The 23,406-nt window shown below is 39.8% G+C and overlaps 1 protein-coding gene across 11 annotated transcripts in view; it reads right to left on the bottom strand.

The window, feature by feature from the left end:
• Window positions 1-23,406, bottom strand: part of EBF1 (EBF transcription factor 1) — a 369,063-nt gene that overhangs the window by 66,099 nt on the left and 279,558 nt on the right. For all 11 annotated transcript variants that reach the window (XM_016167041.2, XM_016167042.2, XM_016167043.2 and 8 more), the window contains exon 10: window positions 12,048-12,174. In XM_016167041.2, coding sequence (XP_016022527.1) covers window positions 12,048-12,174 — 127 coding nt within the window. The remainder of the gene's footprint in view (window positions 1-12,047; window positions 12,175-23,406) is intronic.

Raw genomic sequence — 23,406 nt, 5'->3', positions numbered from 1 at the left:
ATTATTTTATTAAGTGAAATTTCCAAGCTTTTAAATGATCCTCCTACACCTTCTGAGCTAACCAGCGCAAATGTTTCATTATTCTAGACTTGAGGAAAGTGGAGAAGTACAAGGCCTACAAGTTTGCTCGCAACGAATTCTCCAGAGACACTTTCCTCCACTCGAACCTCCCAATAACCTCAAATAGTCAGCCTGGTCTCACTGAATATTTTAAAAATCAGTTAATACTAAAAGAAAATGGTACACATGTGTAGAATGACTAGGAAGGCTTCGTTCTGTGAAGATTTTAAATGTGAATACATTTTCGGCATTAAACAAAGACTTAAATTAACTCCACATTAACTGGGAGGTCGGGCCTTCTGCCCATGATATAAAGATGTGAATCACAGTTGATGCCAACAGGAAAAAGATGAGCTGTCACATCTCAGGCTGAAGAGCAGTGGGCATAGGGAAAGTCTGCTCTTCTGTTGTTTCTGCCCACGAAGAGGGAATCCCAGCTTCTTTCTACCCCCTCCCCACTGAAAGAGAGGTTTGGCAGAAATTCTCCAATCTGACACTAATGAGATGGTTTCCACCTGCACTTTCAGTGCCCTGAATAATATAAAGCCCGCTTAAGAAGACACGTGTACTTTCATTCAAGCCAAAAATACTATGTGATACAGTATTCGGTTCGTACCAAGCATCAACATATGGCATAAGACCCACCAACAGGAAAGAACTATCAAGGTGCTGAAATGTATGAAAAGAACATCTCTCTCCAAAAGAAAGTTCCCTTGTTGTACATTTGAATCATTTTAAAGTCTCTCTTACAACGATCTGCTTTCCCAGTTACCTTATTTTAAACTAAGTACTGTTGGGAGCATAAAACCACCATGATTGATGGTGGTTTGAGGATGCTTACAGAGGTCAACTGAAAACGCTAATCAAAACAAAAAGAGAAAGAACAGAAAATTAACATAAATGTAATTTTTCCTGGGAGATTGGCTTCTCACTATTACAAACATTCCTCAAAATAAGCCATTTAAAGATCAGTTTTTAAAACATTGCTGAAAGTGGTTATGTTTGGAGATTTAAATATAGCAAATGGCTACTTATGGTTTAGGATAAAGTTTCCAGCGAAAACATTGTACATAGATTCAAAAAGAGCTGTATCTCAAACAACTTAGAAGAGAATACGATGGGATTAAAAGTGCTGGTAGTAAAGATGGTTGTAAAAAGTTTGAATAAAAGTGTGAACCCTAAAAGTGGAAGAAGTTACTCGGCTGACCCTTGAATGATGTGGGAGATAGGGTTTCCAATCCCCGCTACAGTCTAAAATCTGAGTATAACTTAAGTGGACTCTAACATATGTGGATTCTCAGGCATGGGTTGAAAATGCAGCGAACACCACAGATTTGAAACTGCATGAGTCCACGTATAGTTGGGAGCCGTGTATAAGTGGACCTTCAAAGTTCAAACCTGTGTTGGTTAAGGGTCCACTGTATTTGTAAATCTTGTAAATTGTGTGTGATTTTAAATATGTGTAACTAAATATGGGAAATATTGTAATTAGATATTTGATAATTCATTAGTATCTATAAATACATATACAGTTAACTTGGCCCTAAAACATAAAAACTTTTCATTAGGAAAATAGGGAACACCTTAGAGTTAAGATCATGATCTGTTCTGGCCTATATGATGTTAAAAGTTCTATGAAGGAAAAGATGTGGCTATTCAACGATGGGGGAATGATTAGGTAAATTATGATGCAGCTATAAAATGGCCTGTTATATACCCACAAATATGCATTTAAAGAGAATCTGAACTATCAGATGAAATATTTATTTTACAATTTAAATTACAAAGCAGGATGCAAAATTATATAAACATATTGTGATTCACTCTGATTAAAAGACAGGAGTACACAAAAAATATTAAAAGGAGTACTAAAAATATTAACAGTGATTGTCTTAAAGAATGTGATAATGGAGCCGTTCAGACTTTCCTGTGTTTTTTAAATTTTCTATATGAATATGCACTATGTTCATAAGGATATGATTTGGTTAAAATATGTAAGTGTCCAGGTGCAGTCAGACCTGGAATGTCCTAGAAATACCCACACTCTCCCGCCCAATTCCAAAAGCGAATAAGCTGAAGTAATATAGCTCACTGCAGTGCTGGCCCTGGTAACCCTCAACCGGTGTCCGAGCCCGGCCCCTCCACTTACTAACTCCATAAGCAGGAGGAGTCATTTCGCCTTCCCAAATGTTCTTATCCTTAAAATGGGCTAATAAAGAAGTGGAGTGCCCAGGGGAAACATGTTTTCCACCTCCATAATGCAAAAAGGAAGACGACAGAGAGAAGAGAGTGCGAAAACAAGGCATGGAACCGGAGGGAATGGCAGGGGAGGGGGCGTCAAGACGGGCTCCTGAAAGCCAGGAATGGAGAATCAGAGAGAAGGCCTTGCCCTGCAGAGGGAGGTGCTGGGGGAGGGCGGAGCTGACCCCTCTGTCCTTATGACAGTGGGCTTGATTAAGTCCCAGTCATGTCAAACATTTTACAAGAGTTCCTTTTTTTGTTACAGAAAGTACGGCACCTTTACACACAGCGGGGTGGTGGGGGGGGATGTAAGAAACTTATTGACCCCCACAAGTGCTTCAAGGTGAAAGCAAACATCTCTGAGGCTGGAGCTCAATGTATGCTGGGGGCTGGTCCCCCATTTCTGAGACATCAGGCCCTCTGAGCCACATACGCTTGCTTGCTCACCGGCTTGGGGACAGCCGATGAACCCCAACCAATGTGGCCACCAAAGAATGTGATATAGAACTGATGACTGACCCTGTGCTGTGGATTTTTCAGGAATAAAAAGAGAACGTGAATTCAAAGTATCTATGTTTTAATAAGAAAATAAGGATATATCTCATTATAAGAGCCTGCTGAGGTATAAAATGATTATCAAAGGTTAAAATTGTTTTAAATTCCTAACGCCCTGATGTTTATGATATATTGTTAGGTGGAAAAAATTAGAATTATGTAAAGCGACCCCCTATTTTGGTAATGAGGCAGATATGTGCAGAGGAAAAAGACAAAGATGTGCACCATTAAAAATGACATTGAAAATCATGTTTGATGAGTATTTTCATTTAAGGAACTGGTAGAAATATGGTCAGCTTTACTATTACTTTAGTTTTATGGATGTCTTCTAACTTATCTGAAATCAGTATGTACTACTTTGCAATAAAGAAAGAAAAACACGTTTTAATGCTCTAGTGGGCGCCATATCACTTAGTTAACGATGAACAGAAAGACTAGCATGCATACTACCGCGAACACACACAAATAAAACAGAAAACAATCCTCCATCGAACATTTGGAATAAATCTTAGGAAAGAAGAAAAAAATAAATAAATTTAGTTCAGGCTCCCTCCCACCCCACCCCCACCATTGCTAGGACATTAGAGGAAGTTTCGACATATACAGTTTAAAAACTGAAGGGTTAATTTATCATGATGCTGGGTAGGAAACAAAAACAACAGCCTTGAAAACCTCCAAATAGTTTATTGGCTTAGAAAACCAAATCATGTTATATCATACTAAACAGATTAGAGGTTCAAGACTTTATAGTATTGCATTACGTTGGCAAGAATACATATAAAGCTCAGTTTCTACCTTTATTGTTAATAGCTTTCTAATCCCTGACCAGAAATTTATAGTTTAGAAATGGCAACACATCTTAAAGATTAAAGCCATGTGACAAATAGTTCATGTCCCTTAATAACCAAATCACATGCCTTAGACTGGAGAAGCTTATCTGCCTTTCCTTCTATACGGTTTCATTGGTAGGAAATACTTTATATCCCTATTACATGAATGATGAATGGGACCGTTGGTTATGGTCTGTTATTTGCTGGCTGTAGTCAATATGTTTTCTTTGGACAGGGATTTCTGTGATTTATCTCTCTCCCGGCCTTATCACTTATTAACTCTGGGTAGACAGGAAAAAGCCAAGGTTGTATATAAGGCCTAGTGGCCATTTAGACCTCTAATGTCAGTGAAAATATCCCTTTTAATGATCCTGTTACACTAGCTACTCAAGTTCTGATTACGCTCCACTCCAAATAGGAAATAAAGGTCATATTTCTTGGAAAGTATGTACGTAAAATATGCAAAATAATATGCTTCCTTCAGACCAGCTTTATTCTCTGCAGAAACGGCTTTCGTTCCACGGATGTCACAGCAGTACCATGGGCACTCTTAGGGATTCTTGCTGCTGTTGTACCTGTTACGGCGCCAACGGCGTTTAACTTTACAAATGCCAGTGGGCTCAGCATTACTGATCACATCAGCATACATCGGATCATGAGCAATCATATTTTGTGAAAAAATTCCCTTCAGTGGAGAAGAGGCCTGGGACCTACCCTTTGGATCACAAAAGCAAAAAGAGCAAACATTCCCTCTGCCTTGAATTCTTTTCTTTGTGTGTAAATGGCTCATTTGGAGTAATGCTCAAGACATGTGGACAGGAGCAGCCTGTTAATTTTTCTTTCTTCTTGGGTCTTTTCCAATTAGGACAGCGCTAAGGCCGAATTGCTAGTCAAGTGCTCATTACACAGCCCTCTTTCAACTGAATCCTAAGTGAAAACAATCTGATATAAAAGAAATGCATTCTTGCCTCTTCCTTAGTTCTGCCAGAGTTTGCTTAGGGCCATCTTTACAATTAACATATGTGTAGAATATTAACCTTTGCAAAACATTTTCAGGCCCTTTCTTGCATTGACACAAGAGCCTTGGGATGCCCAGAGGTAGAAAGGCCCTACCAACCATTGAGCTGAGGAAGCCAAAAACCTGGTAGCCTAAGCTGCTGCCTCCCTAACTCCCACATTCAACCCATGTCCAGGTCCCGCCCATTTTTCCTCTTACACACCTCTCGAACCTTCTCACACCATCCTATTGCCACCATTACCACTCCATGTCAAAGTCCCTGACTCCCCTTCCCACACGACTACAGTGGTGTTCTAACAGGGCAGCCAACATCCATTCTGGTTTCCTATGCTCCTTCCAGACAGTTTTTTCTTTTTTTCTTTTTTTTTTACTTCCAAAATGAAAATCTGGTCATGTTCGTCTGTAATTTCTGACACTTCAGGGGTTTTTCACTTGCGCTTAAGATGACAACTTAACCCTTCCCTATGGCTTACAAGGCTTTGCAGAGGCTTGTCCCCACCCGCTTCTGCAGGCTTCGCTCTCACCGTTCTACTGCTGTCTCTTGATTTGTCAGCTGTCCTGGAATTTTTATAGCCTTCCAGGATGCCACATTTCCTCCCATTCAATGCCTTCTTACACACTTCTCTCTGCTGAAACGCTTGTTCTCGTTCTCCAAACCCACCCTACCCACACCCTTCCCCAAATGCCAGGTTAACTTTTAATCATCCTTCAAATCTCAGATCACGTGATTTTTACCTGAGAGAAAATATCTCTAACCGATGCATTGGGGTTCTTTCATTATAAGCTTATCTGCAACTCTGTTCCTATTTTTTCTGGGCACTTACTAGGTTTGAAATAGGAAACTCATGAACATCTATGCTTCTTCTTAGCTTATATGCTCAATAGAACAAGGACTTTGTCTAGTTTTGCTCTATACTGTATTAGAACATTGCCTAGAACTGGTTTATAACATCGCTTACAATAGAACAGGCAATCCAGAAATATTTGTGAGGTGAGTGAATGAAATAACTAAAGAAAGTAGTAAAACAGAATTAGAACCCCAGGTTTTTGATCTCTACTATAAGGTCGAGACAGAAACAATTTCTTTAATCAGTTAAAAGCTGGGTACATACATAAGACCAATAAAAATGTGCTCTGATGACCAATTCTTTGGATTTTCAGGAGAAACATTCCCATTGGCTGCTTCTCTCCTTTGGAGTTTGCTTTCAGAGAACGCTCATACTGTGCCAGACACTGTCAGGAGCACATTATATACATTGATCTATTACTCCTTAGATACAGATACTGGTAAAATATCTTCATTTTACTGATAAAAAAATTATAGAGCCAATCCCATTCTTTAACTGCAATCCCAACTACTGTGTTCTCTACACGTAAAACTTCAAGTGAAAGGGGATAGATTCTTAATTAACAGCTCTTATTTACATTCCATGTCATCCAGAGCACAAAAATCAATGAGGACCATTGATCCTGGGCAATATGTCAATCAATTATTAGAGAACTCTACTGCTAGTAAGATGCTGAGTCAAGGTGCTTCGACACAGTGTACGAAGTACAAGATCCGGGAAGGGTCGCTCTCTCTTTATGGAGCTTGTGGACTTTTTGTGATGTGTCTCTCTAGGAATAGAACAAGAGGGCCAAGGGCCTAAGGAAGTGAATGAAGAATGAGCATGCGTGAGAAAAGAGATCCAATGACAGAGAGACCCTTCTCATCGATGGAGATGAGCCATAGCGAACGTCAAGTCACCTCATCCAATTGGTTGAAACTGGGAGTCCAGAGCATGTAAGCAACTTGTCCTCTGTCTCATAGCCAGTTAGCAGCAGAGCTGGGGCTGGCACACAAACCTCCTTGTCCTCAGCCCAGTGCTCTGTCTATTACACTACAGTGGCCAGAGAACCTTCAGAAGGGAAATAGAATTTGAACTGAATCTCATAGGGGGAATTAACATGTCTGAAGTCATTACATATAAAGCGTGCTTGAGGCACAGTGAAGTAACTTGTTTGAGTGGAGCTGAGAAAGCACTGATCCCAGAGCACAGCGAGCTGTGGACGGCGAGCCTAGGGGTTTGGGCTCCATCTTACCTGCAGTGAGCAATTAGGAAGGTTTCTCAGCAGGGTAATGTTAGGAGAGTGGCTTTTCAGAAGCTTAATCTGGCAACGAATTGACGTAAGAAGAGGCTAACGAACACGAGACTCATTAGATGCAAATTTTCTACTTCCTTCCTAGAACTGATGACCATTTATCCCCAGTGGTGGCAGCCTTCACTTGTGAAGGAGGTTTTCAAGAACCCAAAACAGAACTTTCTAGCCTGAAACCTCTGTAACCTGGAGTTGAAGCTGATTCTAACCTCACACCTTTGGAGAGGGCTGAGGACAGAGTGACCCACGTTACCATGGCCTCCAGAGGAGGAGCTAGAATCTGGGATGGAAACAAGAGAACAGTAGTGTGTTGTTTCTGAAAAATCAACCCCAGAAAACTTTATAAATCAGGGCTGCCTTATTATAACATTATCCGAAGCCATTCCTGAGAAAATATTTGTTATGTCAAAATTCTTATGTTCGCATTTATAGATCCTTTCCTTGCTACCTTATTTCTACTTTGTTCTTTTTATGTCTGGTTGATTGGTGTTACTTGTTTCTATAATTTACTGATGATTCCTAAAGTTTTGTTACTAAGATTCCTAAGGGGCATTTCTTAGACCTCCACGGAAATGCTGGAGAAGATAAACAATATGGTGTTTATCTTTTTAAATATTTACACCAGGGTGGAGACTCAGCGACATATGAATGAATGGATAATAATAATAACGGCCATCAGTTATCAATGCAAACTACTAATATCTGGCTAGGAGTTCAGGCTAGCTCATCCTAGGTGCTTTACATACATTTCTCTGGTACTAAAAACAATGCCAGCCAGGTATTGTTTCCTTGTAAAGATGAGGAAACTGTGGTTCGGGGCCACTGCACGACATCCCCCAAAAAACCTCTCCAGTAAGTGGCAGGGCTGAGAGTTCCATGTACAACCATCGATTATCTCTTGAACCCGAGGACTCAATCACTATGCTACACTGTCCCTTGTGAAGTGAGGAAAGGAGGGAGGAAGACGGGAGGGAGGGGAAGAACACAAGAAGAATGGGGAGAACAAGGGAGGCTTGAAAGCTGCCGGTGCCATCAGGTTTCACAGTATATTCAGCCAAAATGGCCCCTTCTACGTGCAAAGCCACTTTGAGCCTGAAGTACGAACAAAAGCATTTCCTGGAAGAATTGTTTTCAAAGTTAATTCTGAGACTAATACATAGAGATTTGGTTTAGTCCTTCCATAGGGACAGGAAGTTTGGAGAATAATATTTAGAATGGGAGAGCCTGGAAGTGGAAATGATCTGAGAAGTGACCTAACCCAACACCTGAGCAACCAGCTGGATGGTCACCCACAAAGGATTCCTCCAGCTTTGCGGGGGGCAGGCAGTGGCCGGCTTTCCACGCCCACTTAAACTGGTCAAACATCGTCCTGGTGGTCCCTGTGTCCAGTCATATTTTCTCTAACGGTAACGGCTTCTCCAATGGAAAAATAACTGGAATGAAGTAAAAACTGCATTTGGATTTGGCCACTGCTTATCAGGAAAACCAATTCTAAGAACTTTGAAGAAGCAGCTAAAGGCTCCTAAGAGTCTTTCATCAGCTTCTAAGATTGCTTAAAGCTTAGCAGGAGAGATTACAATTCTAAAAGAACCAAGTCACTTAAAAATGTAACAACTGCGGGAGAGCAAGCCACAAGAATAACAAAGGTGCTAGGAAGACCCCCTCCCACGGCACTGGGCGTTTATGGTGGGCTTACTTCCTACTGGACCTACCGACCGGACTCACAGTTAGAGGGTTCGAAATCAGTCCTATCATTAGAAAGGGCTTTCGTGTCCTTCTGTTGGAAAACATTACTTAAAATTTAGATTCAGCCTTACCCAGCATTTACAGGAGAGTAACTGGCCACAACAAACAAGATCTGGAAAGTGCTATTGAGCTGTTTTTGTTCTGATCGAGTTGGGATTCACTCTGCTCGCTCCCTCTGATTGGGCCAACACAAGAGACTCAGACTCACACATCTGGCCGCTCAGAATTCCTCGGTGTCCCTGCTCTGAAGAACTGAGGACCGAGAATCCTTGCAAGTGGAGCCAGCTCGTAGGCAATCTGGGTTTAGTCAAATTCCTTCCTCCCTCCCCCAAAAAGTGCGCCTTTATTTGCATAGCTTAGGCCATACTGTTCTGTCTCCATTGCTGTTGTTTTTTTTTTTTTAACCGATTATGGATTTTCAGGGACGACTACATATATACACCCCAAACTCACACACTCTCAGAAAACAGCAGCAGTGCTTTAGTTTGGGTCGTTATTTTTCAGTCTTGGGGTATTTCTTTTTTTAAAAAGGAAAAAATGCCAAGCGACATTCCATTAGAAAACAAGAAGCCTGGCTCCCCATCCAGAAAACCAACCCTCACATCTTGAAACACTGTGGACGTTAAAGAAAATGAAGTGTAAGCTTCTGTGGCTGGATCGAACGGGAGGGCTGCACATTTGCAGTGACCTGAGCGGCTGTTCGCATATAAAGAACAGAGGAGTTTTACGACCCACCTCGATGCCGTCACTAGTGAGTGGTGACAGCAGAGAGGTAAACTGAGTCACAGGAGCCAGCAGCCCCAGCCATGGACAAATGACCCTTGGCAGGGGCATGTAATGCTAATGACCAAGAGGCCCACGTGCAGTTTGCCAATTAACAGCGATTCCCCTTTGTTAGAAATGATGTAACATCGCAGGGACTGCTAACTACATCAGTGGGGAAATTGGGGTGCCAATTTCTTCAAAATTTTCTTTCTCAACACGGGGAAAGGTTAGACTCTCTCCTAGAATGCTTAAAACACTAAATCTTCTTGTCCATTGCCCGCAGTCTGTGGCAAGGTCAGCAGAAGCTTTTTTCCCCATGCTTTAAACTTCACGCACTTACACGTGCATGCATGCCGAGCATCTCGCTCTCTTACCCTTAACTACACTTTGCCGGACCTGCCGATCTGCCACTTCTACCTTTGATCTTAATTCTCCTATGATACAGGTAACTCCAAGATGTGATTTCTTAAATCGATGGCAATTTTTTTAATGGTTAAAAACAAACAAAAAAAATCCAAATAATCATGTGTCCCTAGCTATTTTCTTTTGAGAAGTTAAGTAATTTAATGGGGACGCCTTTTTTTTTTTTCTTTTTCTTTTTTTTACTTTTACAGCCAGGTGGCTCAAGGGGATATTTTGTTGAACACTGATTAAAAATAATTTCTTCTAAATGAGACCTGACCACAAAATGGAACTCTTAATGGGCAGAGACGTTGTCGCCAAAGCGGAATCATGCCTGATTACCTCTCGCACCTCCCACCACACATCATTTTCTTCTTCTTTTTCTTCTCCTTTTCTTGTTCTTAATAGCAGAGTAAATAAGCAGCCAGCGAGGCCTAAATGTTTTCGGCCAAAAACAGAGTCCAAACTCCTCAGAGAAAACATTTGGCCTCTGTGGTTTTGTAATATGTTCCAGAACACCGAGTTCAATGAGGAACATTGTGAAAAACTCCCATCCATCGGAATGATGGTGGGGAATGTTACAGTATCAGAAGTTTCAATTGGTCCTTTTCCTGCAGGCCCATAATGAGGCTTGTAAAAAAAAAAAAAAAATAGTGCTATGTGGAAGTTCTCATGGGAAAAATGAATGGCAAGAAATCCTAGCTTTAAAAGAAACAGCTAATCTGCTAGTTTGATTGTTCTTCAAAACTTACGCTGAACCAATGAGCCTAATTAAAAACACTTGGCCTACTTCTATAAAGCATCATAGCTTTTTCTATGCTTCGTTTGTATACACCACAAAACTCCAGATAGACTATTATTTTTTCAAGTGCTCAGTAACAAAGTGCTGACTTTGTTGGGATGGCTGAGCTAATTTCTTGAACTCAGTGTGAAACCTTAGCTAAACAAAATTGTGGTAATTTTCCTTAATTTGTAAAAGTGATTGGAGTGCAAACAAAATTTTCCTCTTGGGTCAATCCTATAATTTTCAATTAACTAAAACTAATCGTCAGGCAGGCACCGAACCTGCATTTTGTTTAAAGGGCTGGGAGGCATTTCCAAGGGTCAGGATGCATTAATTGCTTTTATAATTTTTTTTGTATGTGTGTGTGTATATATGTGCGTGAGTGTGTGTGTGTGTGTGTGTGTGAGAGAGAGAGAGAGAGAGAGAGAGAGAGAGAGAGAGAGAGAGAGAGAGAGAGAGAGAGAGAGAGAGAGAGAGAGAGAGAAAGATTAAGAAGCATGGTTGGTTTTGTTCCTAGTATTAAAATACAAAAGGAAAGATGTTTTGAGGCAAAATGTCACTGCGAAATAAAATCTGTCCATTTAATTGTATGGTTATAATTAGGACATGTTAACAGAGTTATCTCTTCAGTGCACTGGTCCTTTATTGAATGAAGACAGAAACAGGAGACCATTTCCTGGAGACAGCTTCATAGAGATTACTGGTACTAAGCAGAAGCCCTTAGAAAGCCTCTAGTCCCAGTGAGGTCCTTGGACCAGCAGCATCAGCCTCACCTAGAAGCATGTCAGACATGCATAGCTTCATGTACCACCCAGAGCTACTGGATTAGAATTTGAATTGTAGACAGGCCCCTGGATCTGTGATTTGCACATTATGACCTGGGGATCACCTGAAGCACACACTGGGTGCTCAGACTATGCACTCGGTGTACATCTACAGAGAACCTGCCTGGTTCTCTCCATCGATGGCAGGGAATTCTGTAACCCTAGCTTCTTACCACGCAGCAGGTCCAGGTTCCAATTTCAGCTTATAGGGGAAGAAAGCACCAACCCAGAATTAAATATGAAAACTGCCAACTGTCTCTAATCCAAACACTATGACCAGGCTGGAAGAAAATTGAACTGTCCATTAAAAGACATCCCAGATTCATAAAGCAACACAGATGGCTTAACATCCAGAGACTCACGATTCGTCTAGCACTTCTGTCCCTTTCCCTTATTTCTCAGGCTGCTTCTTCAGGCATCCAAATAATTATGTCAACTAATTCTGTCATTCAACATGGATACCCATATGAATTCTTGAATGATGATGATGATGATGATAGTAATAATAATAAAATAGTAACAATAACTCCTTGGTCATACACATGGCAAAATAGAGAAAGCAAGCAAGCAGGTGTTAACAGAAACTAGATTTAAGAATGAAATACACATTTATACATACAAGATCAAGCGAAAGACCCACGAGGCCAAGGCGGCTCTCTGTCACCATCTGCAGTGGTTCTTACCTGTGTAAATGAACCTTCCCGGAGTCCCTTTGCAGAACTGTTTGGATTTGTAGGACAATGTGACTTCTACCACACCGGGGATGTGCCGAGGAGGCGTCTGCACACGGATGGCATGAGGAGTAATCAACTAGGAGAGACATTTGGGGGGGGGGGAATTGTCATTGCGATACATAAAGGACTCACTTTGCAGCTCTCCTATCAGCTCTCAATAAACAAAGCTTTAAAACACATAATTAACCTGTCAATGTTTAAATACAATCTTGGTGGGACCTGTATAAAAGACACTGACAACAATATTTACAAGTGCTCTGTAACAACTTTATCAGCATTTTCCTACACGGCAGGCACTCTGCTTCCTGGTTTGAAGAGTGAACGTGGCCTAATGAAATGATTTATCTACTACAGGATATCCTTTGGAAAATCTCTGTTTGAAGCAGATGCCCCACTCCGACCTAAGCTCTGCCATGCCTCTCCAGAAGCTGGTGAGCCTGGTGTTTGAACTGAGCCCTTAAACATGTGGAAAACACAGAGGCAGGAGATCACTGGGCCAGGGCACTCTGATTAGCTGCAGAGCACACATATGAAATGGCCCTGCCGACCATTTGGCGCATTAACTACCAGAGGCACAATCAAAAGGCTTTAAAGGGGAAACCAAAGAACCTGGCTCCCTGGAATAGCTTATGGATCTGGCAGAACTAAGCGCTGTCCATAAAAGGGAAATGGAAGGTCGGGGAGGGGGCTGCAGAGCAGTCACTGGTCCGTTACACGATGCCACGTGCTCAGTGAGAAAGTTCATTTCTGAGCCCTGCTGGCAATCAGATTACCCTGCAAAGCAGAATTTATTTTTTATTACTCTTATCTTTGTTTATATAACTAAAATGTTATTAGTGGCCATAAAACTGGCATTATCTGGTTCTTTGAAAAATCCAGCCCTGGTATTTGACTGGTTGACCTCAGATGGTGCTGGATTCTATATGTCCTCTATGTTGTCTGCAATTGCCCACTACTTGATTCCTTTCAGATACATTTAGCTCACTATTTGTGGTACTGAGCCAGCATATCCTGGGTTGGCACTTGAGTTTGCACTAACTTATGTTTGTGCTGTTCTTATGGGTATAATTTAGAAAGGGCTTTTGTTTTCGTGTACAAGCCAGGCTCGATTCATATGTTTTGCTCAGAGACTCACATGTGACCCAATGAGAGCACCACAGATGACATCATGAGAATCAAGGTAACGCCCATGAATGCCAGCCCCTGGGTCCTGCCTGCGTAAACTGTCAAAACAGAGTCCCGAAGAATGTAAGAAAGTTGGTATAGCTCAAGTGCACATGTAATTTCTGTCAAATGCTCTTTCTTGAAACATGAAGAAAAGGTCATTGGCCTAAAAATTATTTTACTTAATAATTAGAAACACCTAACTTCTTCTACAGAATTGCTGGAGACACACAAAAGATACATCTGGAACCCCTGGAGACTGAGATCATCTCCAGGGCTGAGTGTTTTGGATAACTAAGGGTTTACCCATAAAAGCACACAAAAAATATTTACTTAAAATTTTGTTCTTTTCATATTGAAATTCTTCCCAAATGCATTTTATGTTTTCTAAAATAAGCAAAGTATATGTAATTTAATTTAGCCTTGATAAATCAAGATCATTATTCGGAATACCCTTTATTATATCGTGCACTAATATAGAAAAGCCCTAAGTGACTACGGAGGTATCAGGGATTGTTTTACCCTGTACCGAATGGCCCCAGATAGCTATCGTTTGTAAATTATCTCATTTAGTTTCTTTGTCTTTTTCTGCCTGGTGTCTTTTGCACCTCCTAATTTGCTCTTCTAATCTGTAAGCACCGAAACCTCGAAATCAAGTTTACTATTGTGTAGAGAATAGGAAATAGGCTCTGAAGGGCAGTAAAAGATGATCTTCCAAGATCAAGTGCATATTTAGTCTCAACTGTTCAGATAATGCTTTTGCAATGCCAGAAATTAACACTTGTTGAGGTCCTAGGAGGTATCTACTACATTCCTGAGATTTTTACATATAAACACTAATTTGGAAGAACAACAGCTCGTGTTATTATTCCTTTTTTCCCCCGAGATGTGAAAACAACATCTTAAAATGGGTAAATTGCTTGTACAAGATCGTCCTCTTGTTAGAGCAAAGAGTGACATTGATGTAGTTCAAAAAATAAGAGAGACAAATACTTCCTATCTAATCATAGAGAAGAAATTGTTCACATGGAAACTTTTTAAAGGTAGTAACAAACACATTTTTCAGATCCAAAGACTACATGTATGTGTGTTTTCCATCCCCATGCTATATCCATTTTTCATTACTGCCTAGTCTCTGGCTGTTTTTGATAGTGGAAGTCGCCATATTGCTATATATCAAATAGGTGGTAAGCTTGTATTTAATAATTACTTGGGATGTAGGGTAACAATAATTCACAATAATACTTAGGAGAACTTTCAGCCAGTTAGAAAATATTTCACCTGCCTTTCCTTTCCTCAGGGGAAATAAATTTTAAAAGATGGAAAGATACTAGCAAATAAATAAGTGAAGATGTCTTTTTAAGTATAAGGACTTATTACCCATGAGTTGCTACCCTGAGGAACATAACTCATGGCCTTGATGAATTGATTAGATATGACTGCAATGAAACTACTGATTTGAGAGTGAGGTGTTGGCATAAAGCACTAGGCTCGGAAAATTGAAACAAATTTTCATTTATAATTTCATTTTCAATTCTAGTCAATCGCTCTAACTAAAGCAGAGATTTCTTCTTGAAATAACTATTCTTCACGAATGAGGTAGAAAATGAATCATCATTAGAGAATGAATTCATTGATGTTTTTTCTAGCTGTGGATGTTAGTCTGAGAATGGTCTGGCATGACACGTGATACCGATGGCTGACAGAGGAAAAACTTTTTATCTAATGTCTATCAATTGGAAAGCACAGGCTTATTTACTAATCATTCAGAATAATAGAAGGTATTGCTCAAAGGAATGCTAGTCATCATTTAAAACTAATACTCTCATTTCAATGCCTCGGGACACAAAAGTCAAGAAAAGTCTAGTGACTTCAAAAATTGATTCAACATCTTAGGAGAAAAACAGGATCTGAATTTGGAAGTCTAGAACCTAAGGTTTCCCCCCTCTGCCATCTCAGGATAAAATTCTCACATTGTTCCAACCTGTAGAACTAAGTGACTCTAAGCAACAGAGGGAGGAAGTACTCTGAAATGGAAAGATATTAGCAAATAAATAAGTAAAGATGTCTTTTTAAGTCTAAATTTTCTAAATTTCCATCATCGGAATACCACTTTCTCAGTTTTGCCATATCTAAATACCACCTAAACAGTTACGTATTTAATATATTTTTTAAAAAAGTGATTACCTTTTTGTTTAAAATAATGTTTTAAAAGTAAACTTTCTATCACTACCATAACTAGAAAGCTGGTATCCCCTCTCAAAACAAGAAGGCATTACAGATGGTATCCTTAAAGTTAACATGATGTTGTTCAAGTCTAGCTAGATGATGCCGACAACCCAAAGTTCATTGAAAATAGAGATGAGTTAGTGCTAGGTGTTACCGAATTATTTGCTTCGACTGAGGCTTTCTCTCTTAACATAAATCATAAGAATTACAGGAGAAACAAAAGGAGAATGACTTTCTCCCTGTGTGATGCAGTTCTACTTACTGTCTGTGTCAAATCCCAAACTGTCTCCTGTACTACCAGAGACGCGTGCCCCATACTTTAGGAAATACTAAGTACTAAGTGATTAAAGAACAAATTCCCTCTGTCGATTTAGATTCCTTAAGTTACAAACCGAATGAGCTGAGCCAAAACTAACTCCTCTGCTTTCTCTCATCTTGGAAGTCTCTACTTTCTTCACTTCTGTGACACTAATTAGAAGACCTGCAACTTGCACTTGTCTAATGGTTTACCGAAGCACTTTCACATTCACTATCTTTTAAACTCACCCTGTGGAATATGCACTCCCCACGAGAAAAGCTGACAGTCAGACAAGTTAACCAAAATTATTTGAAACACTAGGAAGGAAACAAGTCTCTTAGGCCTGTAAATAAGCATTGTCCAGACCTCTTGTCTTTTTCATTGGTTCTTGTTTTCTTCATTTGCTAACTTTTCCTTTCTGCCAAATTATTAATTGTACAAATTTCACAAGTTTTGTTCTATACTTCTGTTTTTTTAGCAGAAATGTCTAACATTTCTTGAGTTCACTCATTGGCTCAACCACCTCAGCTAAATTCACTTCCAAATATGTACCTGTAGCTTTGATCTCTTTGGCCAAGCACAACATTTTTATCAGCAACAGAGAAATAGAATCTCCCAAACATGTCTAATTGCTACCTCAATCTCAACAAGTTCCAAGCTAAATTTATCTTTACGTATTAATATATTTCTTGCTCTTGTGTTCCCTCTCTCAGTTAAGGCAATGCTAGCCTTTGAAGCACCCAAAATAGAAAACTTGGGATCTTCTTTATTTCTTCAATTTTTCTTTTAGCCATGTTGACTTTTCCCCCACTGAACTCCACTGGCTTTTTGCTTCTCTACTTTCTCCCATTCAGGTTGTCACCATTTCTTACTCAGACTATTACGATATTGTAATTGCCTGCTGAATTTTCTCTCTCTACTTCTGCTTTCTCCACCAGGATTGTCTTCTTCAAATACAAGCTCATCGTGTCATTCTCTGACTCAAACTCACAACTGTCTCAACTGTCCTCTTTGCATGCAGTAAAGTATATTTCAAACTCCTTGGCACAATATTCAAGGTACTTCTAGATCTGACAGCTAATCTCCCTTTCTGGTCAAACTTCCCACTTTGCCTTTCTGCGTTCATGGGGAGTCAGGTACGTGGATACGTAAAAGCACCACATCCCTACTGGACATCTTTGCTCTGCTCACGCCATTCCCTGCCTAAACTTTCCCCTGCTCACATTCGACGTGTTCTTTCAGACCCTGACCATATGATCTCTCTTCCAAAAGTTTTATCTGATCCTAAGAGTCAGAGTCGTCTACACTTTTGTGAGAATCTATATAATTATGACATTTATACTGTAACACTTAGCATCCTACTTTCTTTGTGCTATAAAGATTTTCCTACAATCTTTCTCCCATTAGACAGTCCCTTAGATCAGCAATAGGGTCTAATTCATATTTTTATATCCTCTGAAGTTTTTTAAATTCGTGCCTTACATAATGGGATATTTCCAAAATATTTCTGGAATAAATACTTATGTAAATTAAGTCAGAATTCTACTAGATGTTTGATTCTATTAGACACAGTATTTCTATTCACAAGAGTTCACTGCGCTTAACCTGATAATGTTTAACTCTCATTCCCTAACAAAGTTGATCTTAAAATTAATTATGCACCAGAACAGCACTAAGGTCCCTGCATGAGACCACTGCTCAGATTTCATCTACGTGGTAAAAAAGAGGATGTCCAAAGGTCCGTGACTCCAGTGAGAATGGATAAGATGAAATAAAGAAAAAAAAAGTTAAGAAAATAATACTAAAATTGTGGCCTACAAAAATTCAACACTAAATGTTAACAGTGTTTATTTCTGGCTTGATGTGATTCGTCTTCTCGCTCACTATCTTCCTCGTCATATGTACGTGTATTTGTATGTGTGTGTGTATGTGTCGGGGGTGCATGAGCGTGTGCACAGGAAATAAGAATCATATAAATAATTCTGGAATAAATAAATTCATACATTTGCAGTAATGCTTTTATTATGAAGAAAATATTACTGAAGATCAAAATAGAATAACACTAGCTTTGTGCAATTGCCTGTGATTGTATAAGAATTAGACACATATTTGCATGAAGGAAGGACTCAAAGGAAAATCGCCAAAGTGTACAGAGAAGTTACCACTAGACGGTAAAGTTACAGGTAACTTTGGTTTCCCTGCATCCCTCTCTGAGTTCTCTCACTTCCCAATAGTAAGAATGCACTAATCAGAAGAAATAGTTTTTAAGTGTGGCATTACCAAGAAAGAAGCACACATGGTCTCTGCAAGGCCCCGGGGAGGGTTCCAGCACGCCAAGGGCACACTGGCTGCAGTAATTATGCTCCATCTGAGCTGCTCATATGAGCATTTCCTCCAGACCCAGAGCACAAGAGCAGAAGAGGCCTGTGCTGGTCGGCCATGAGGCACGCTCCTCGCGGCTTCTGGGTGCAAAGTGAAGCTGCTATGACTGAGAGAGGTGGAGCGCAGATGGGGGGCGGGGGGGAGCGGAGCAGTGGATGGGGCCTGTCCTGGACAGAAGAGCAAGAAACAGGAGAGAGGGACTCCTCCATGGATGCATAGTGGTTGTGGGCTTGTGTGGAGGTGGATGCAAAACTCCTAAATGGCTGTCTGCAGAGTCGGGGAGCGGCAAGGGAGAGGATGAGTCTGCAAATGGTTGTTATGAAAGTCCCTTGCAGTATCGAAAGTATGACCTGCAGGGTAGGCAAATGAGAGTTACCTAGTGTTTTAAAATACATGTTAATTGAAACATGTAGAATTCTGGGGAAAAAAAGCAAGTCTTGGGAACTACTTTCTTCTGTAAGAGCCACTATCTGAATCACTCTTACTCACACTAAGTAGACAGTGGTGATGACCTCGGTGGTGACTTCTGCAGCAATGACCTTTCATTGTCTTCTAACAATGTGCCAAGTACTGTATGAAGCCCCTTCAGTGACTTCTGTCTTGTAGTCTTAGGGACAGGTAGGGGCATTAGCTGGCTCACAGATGAGAAAAATGAGTTTCAGGCAAGTCAAGAAATACAATCGAAAAACCAATCAGAAGCAGCAAGCCTGTCAGCCTGATGATTGCCATTATCCAACTAAGGTTGCTCCTCCCGACAACCCTTTATTGTTTTCCCATAATTGTTGGTACCCATACTTTTTACCCTACTTCTACCCTTGGGAAGAGGATTGGGTCCTCCACGTCTCCAATATCCTCAAAGGTTCTGGGAACATGGTAGGTACTTGAAATAATCTTTCTCATTGGTGAGAAGCTAACTGAGGATTATTTCTCAGCAAAATGGTAAATCCATTCCAAGATAAGACTTTATGCATGTTTTCCAATAGGTCCATATGAAATAAATGCAAAATGAAGTTCCAAGCCACCAAGCCAAAAAAATACCTGGGGTTACTAGAAAGCACACTAATGATTTTTCAGTACTAGCCTTAGGATTTAATATTTTAGCCTTAATCACTTTCACCATTAAAAAGCTGTTTTTTTGTTTTGTTTTAAGTCCAAAACAAGCAAAGATTTAAAGAGAAGGGGTAAAAGGAAGGAAAGGTTTCTTTTCTGGAAAAATAATAAACACTTATGATTACAAAAGGCCTAAAGAGGACATTGGTACAGTACTTTTAAGGTGTTACCCCTCCGAGTGTCAGGGTTCTGAGGTACGCTGGCCCATTCACCCACTGTCACCCCCTGTGCCTCAGTTTACTCATTTCATAACGTACCAAACTATCCGCTCTGTGGGAGTGCTTGTGATAATGTTAAACATGCTTTGTGTTTAGGCAGAGCTTCTCTAGGGATCCTAAAGCACTTTCCAGATTAATTTTTTAATTTATGTATTAATAAGTCTCACAGCATTCTCCCTTCTCCTCAATTAGAATAATAATATCCATCTCTTTTGAGATAGGCAGCAGGTGATGAGTGATGGACATGAAGAAGACACTTAAATAAGGAAAGTGTAACATAAAAGCATAATTAAAGCTTCAAAACCCAATCAGCTAAGAATTTTTAAAGAGACACCGCAGTGGTAGTGACCAAACAAGCAAACATATTTTCCCTCTACTCTGGAACATTCGTCTTTCTGTAGTTAAAGATGGCATTTAAAAATATTATTTTCAGGAGTTCCTAAAGGAAGTTGAAATATAAAATGTGTATAATCGTGGTGCTGCACTGGCTGAACCTCCATATAATATGTCTACTAAGTGGATACGATATAAATCAGGGAATGCCAGCTGCTCTCCTGAGGTCCTCAGCATTTTCTGGTTTGTCCCTTAATCAGAGTTCTCTGGGTTCCCTAACACAGATTTTTTTCGTTCCCAAGAATTGCCAGTCTCAAAGGCAGTATATGATTTCTCAGGGAACGTGAGAGAAAGCCAGTGGAGGCATTTACTGTTTCACAAACATTCTGGTTTCCTTTTGTCCTTTCAACAAAATAACTCTAAACCGATGTTTAGCAAAATATGTTGGGTCACATGAATTCCCAAAGATAAACTTTATGTATAAATGTCAGAGGAGACTTTTGAAACCGAAGTCTCAGAAATTGAGTTAAATGGGGGATTTGAAACCTAGCTTTTGAATAGTCAACAGTATTTCTTAACGCTGTCTGAAATTCCTCTCATGTGGACGTAGACACAGATACATAATGGAGAGATGTAGATATATTTTCCTATCTGTTGTCTGGGTCTCACAACTAGAATATAAGCTCCACAAGGAAATAAATGTTGTCCTACTTGACTTCACTACTATTTCCCCAGTTTTAACAGTGCCTGGGAATTAGCAGGCACTCAATAAATACTTGCTGGACACTGAATGAATAAATGTCATGATGCCATTAACTACCGATAATAATTAGAATAAAGATTCAATACAGTTCCTTATTAATCTATTAAAAAAAACATAAACAACCTATATCACCCCATTTAAAAATTTTGTTACTAAAGAAAGAAAATCTTTTTATTTTGTCCCCACAAACTTCCTGGTATCCTCAGTAAGTCTTCACAAAAGTATACTGCCCAGTTCTTCTGATCAAGACACTAGCCAGGTCCCTAAATCAATGCAGTTAATTGTGTAAAACAGAACAGCAACAAGATCATCTTTCAAAATAACAAGTTTGTGAGGAAAAAAAAAAAAGCTAAAATAAATATATTATACTTCAACTACCTTTGGTTTTGTGGCTCGATTTATTTATTTATTTTTCGGTAATTTATTTTTTAAATAAACTTGCTCCAGCTCGCTTCCCAGGATGTAAGTCTTGAGCCAATTGGGCCCCATTAAAGACTGGACCCCATCCTGACCATCTGGGAACTGGAAAAGCACTGGTGAGTTCCTGAGGTCCAGAGTATTCCAGAAGGACAGGACTGGACACCAGCAATGCCAGCCCCTGTGGTTTGAGACTGCACAATGAGCTCTTTCTCAAGGCTTGTTTTTCTAAATCCAATCACGAAGGATCATCATTCCCTACCGGGGCCTGCCTCAGGGTCCTGGGCTCCTGCTTCTTCTTTGCTTGTTTGTTTTGTTTTGTTGAAAATTACAATATAAAAGAAAAAGCAAAGCCAAATACATGTATAGAAGTAGCTGAATGTTTGTTATCAAAGTCGGCCCTTTGCAGGGCAGAATCTTTGCCTATGGAATTAGGAAAGAAAAATATAAGATCCAAAAGACTGATAGATGGGATAGCAAGGGATGAATTCACCTTTAATTAAAGGACAGTCAGGGTCTTTAGAAGCTCTAAGAAAAGGATGTCGAGGCTATAAGATATTGCACAGAGACTCATTCTAACATTTGCTTGTGGTTTAGTTCATATTTGCATGCTGTATACATTGACACTGGCACAAATATTCAGTAATTCCTCATTTAACATGTCCCTTCAAGAGGCAAGCTCTTCAGGAAACCGAAGCCTAACCCTTTTTAACACTAGGCCACACAACTGTGTTCACTGGAAGTCTAGTGGATGCATTACACACACCCCACTGTTTTAGAAAGAATGTATTGAATATAATTGCTATTTCTTTCTTGATGACTCAGGACCACTGTCATTATGAATAGTCATTAATGTGCTGCACAGTGATATGCTTCTGCATCTGCTTTTCAGGTTTTCCATCTCGGCCCCTGACATTAAGCTGTCACGTCTGCTGTCATTGGGCCTACTTCTAACAACCTACCTCCAGTTTGCTCCATCTAATTTGCTATGACTTGGAAAAATAGAGAACATAGTTTGTTTAAAATTACTGTTCTGGTTACCCCAAAGTCTGTTATATTTTTTATTTATTTACTTTTTTTTTTTATTTTACTTACTTCTGGTTTCATGCTCAATTTTGGAGAGTTGAAATTATTATATATAATGCTTTTCTCTGGATAAATAAGGGTTTTGCTATATTCTTATTAGATAATTAAGAGATAGATCTAGAGTCAGATGGATTTTGGTTCAAGTCCAAACTTTGCAAATTACCAGCTATGGACCTTCAGAAAGTCACTCAACCTCTATGACTTTCAGTTTCATTACCCAGGAAGACAGGTGGGATAGGGAGAGGGGCTAGCTATCTAATTAGTATTATTATAAGAATTAATTGATCTAATGCATATAATGAGTTTAGGAGAAGGCCTCACTGGTATTGACCACTTAAATGTATTAGTTTTCTTACTACTTAATCCTCACCATAACCAACAGATTTACACAAAGGTCTTTATGTGCATCCTTATTGCACAATAAATTTATCGACATATAAACTACCCAACCATACATGCACTGACAAGAACTAAACTGCAATCTATCTATCTGGTACTGACACTTTGGAGCATCATTGAATATAACAGTTGCATTTGAATGAACAAATGAATGAATGAGCACGTGAAATAGTGCACGTATTTTATACTAACTAATGCTTCTCATGCGCAAGGCTCTGCTAGATCCTGGAGGACACTAAGCTGAATTTAGCATGGATCCTGCCACCGAGGGAGAGAGCATCTCCTTAAATAACAATAATTAATGAGAGAAAGTTAAAGGAACCTAATATGGTAGAGATAAAGCCATGCAGAAATTTAAAAAAAGAGAGAGAGAAAACATTCAAAACCTGGAGCTGTGAGGGGAAATGTCTGGATCTGAAGGGACAGAAGGATTGGGCACAGAAAGAAGGAAAAAGCGTTGTGGAAGGAGGAATGGCATACTCAAGACAAGAGTGCAGGGGCAAACATCACGGTGGCTATACAGAGCAGCTAACAGCCCAAGTGAAACTGAACCATAAGTTAAGATGGGTAGTGGGGAAGGACGTTGAGAGAAAAGGCAGAGCTTCAAGGGGCTGTGCTTGAATCCCAAAGTAAGGTCTTGCGGCTTTAAGAAGGAGGAAGCCAGTAAGGTTGTAGGAGGAGGAAAAGTTTAGTACAGAACACCAGGGAGCCATTCTAGCAATTAGCACTGAATACACATATGAAATTAACAGAACACTATACACACACACACACACACACACACACACGTGTGTGTGTGTGTATGTATATATATGTATATCTCCATTTTCTTCATAAAAGTCACATGACTGTAGCCAGGTGTGAATTCTGTCTTTGATTCATGTTAAAATTAGAAATGCATCACACTTC

The sequence above is a fragment of the Rousettus aegyptiacus genome, unplaced genomic scaffold (assembly GCF_014176215.1).
Source record: "Rousettus aegyptiacus isolate mRouAeg1 unplaced genomic scaffold, mRouAeg1.p scaffold_m13_p_7, whole genome shotgun sequence".
In the NCBI taxonomy this organism is placed as follows: domain Eukaryota; kingdom Metazoa; phylum Chordata; class Mammalia; order Chiroptera; family Pteropodidae; genus Rousettus; species Rousettus aegyptiacus.
The sequence above is the reverse complement of the archived record's forward strand: the minus strand, read 5'-3'. Positions and strand labels throughout refer to the sequence as shown.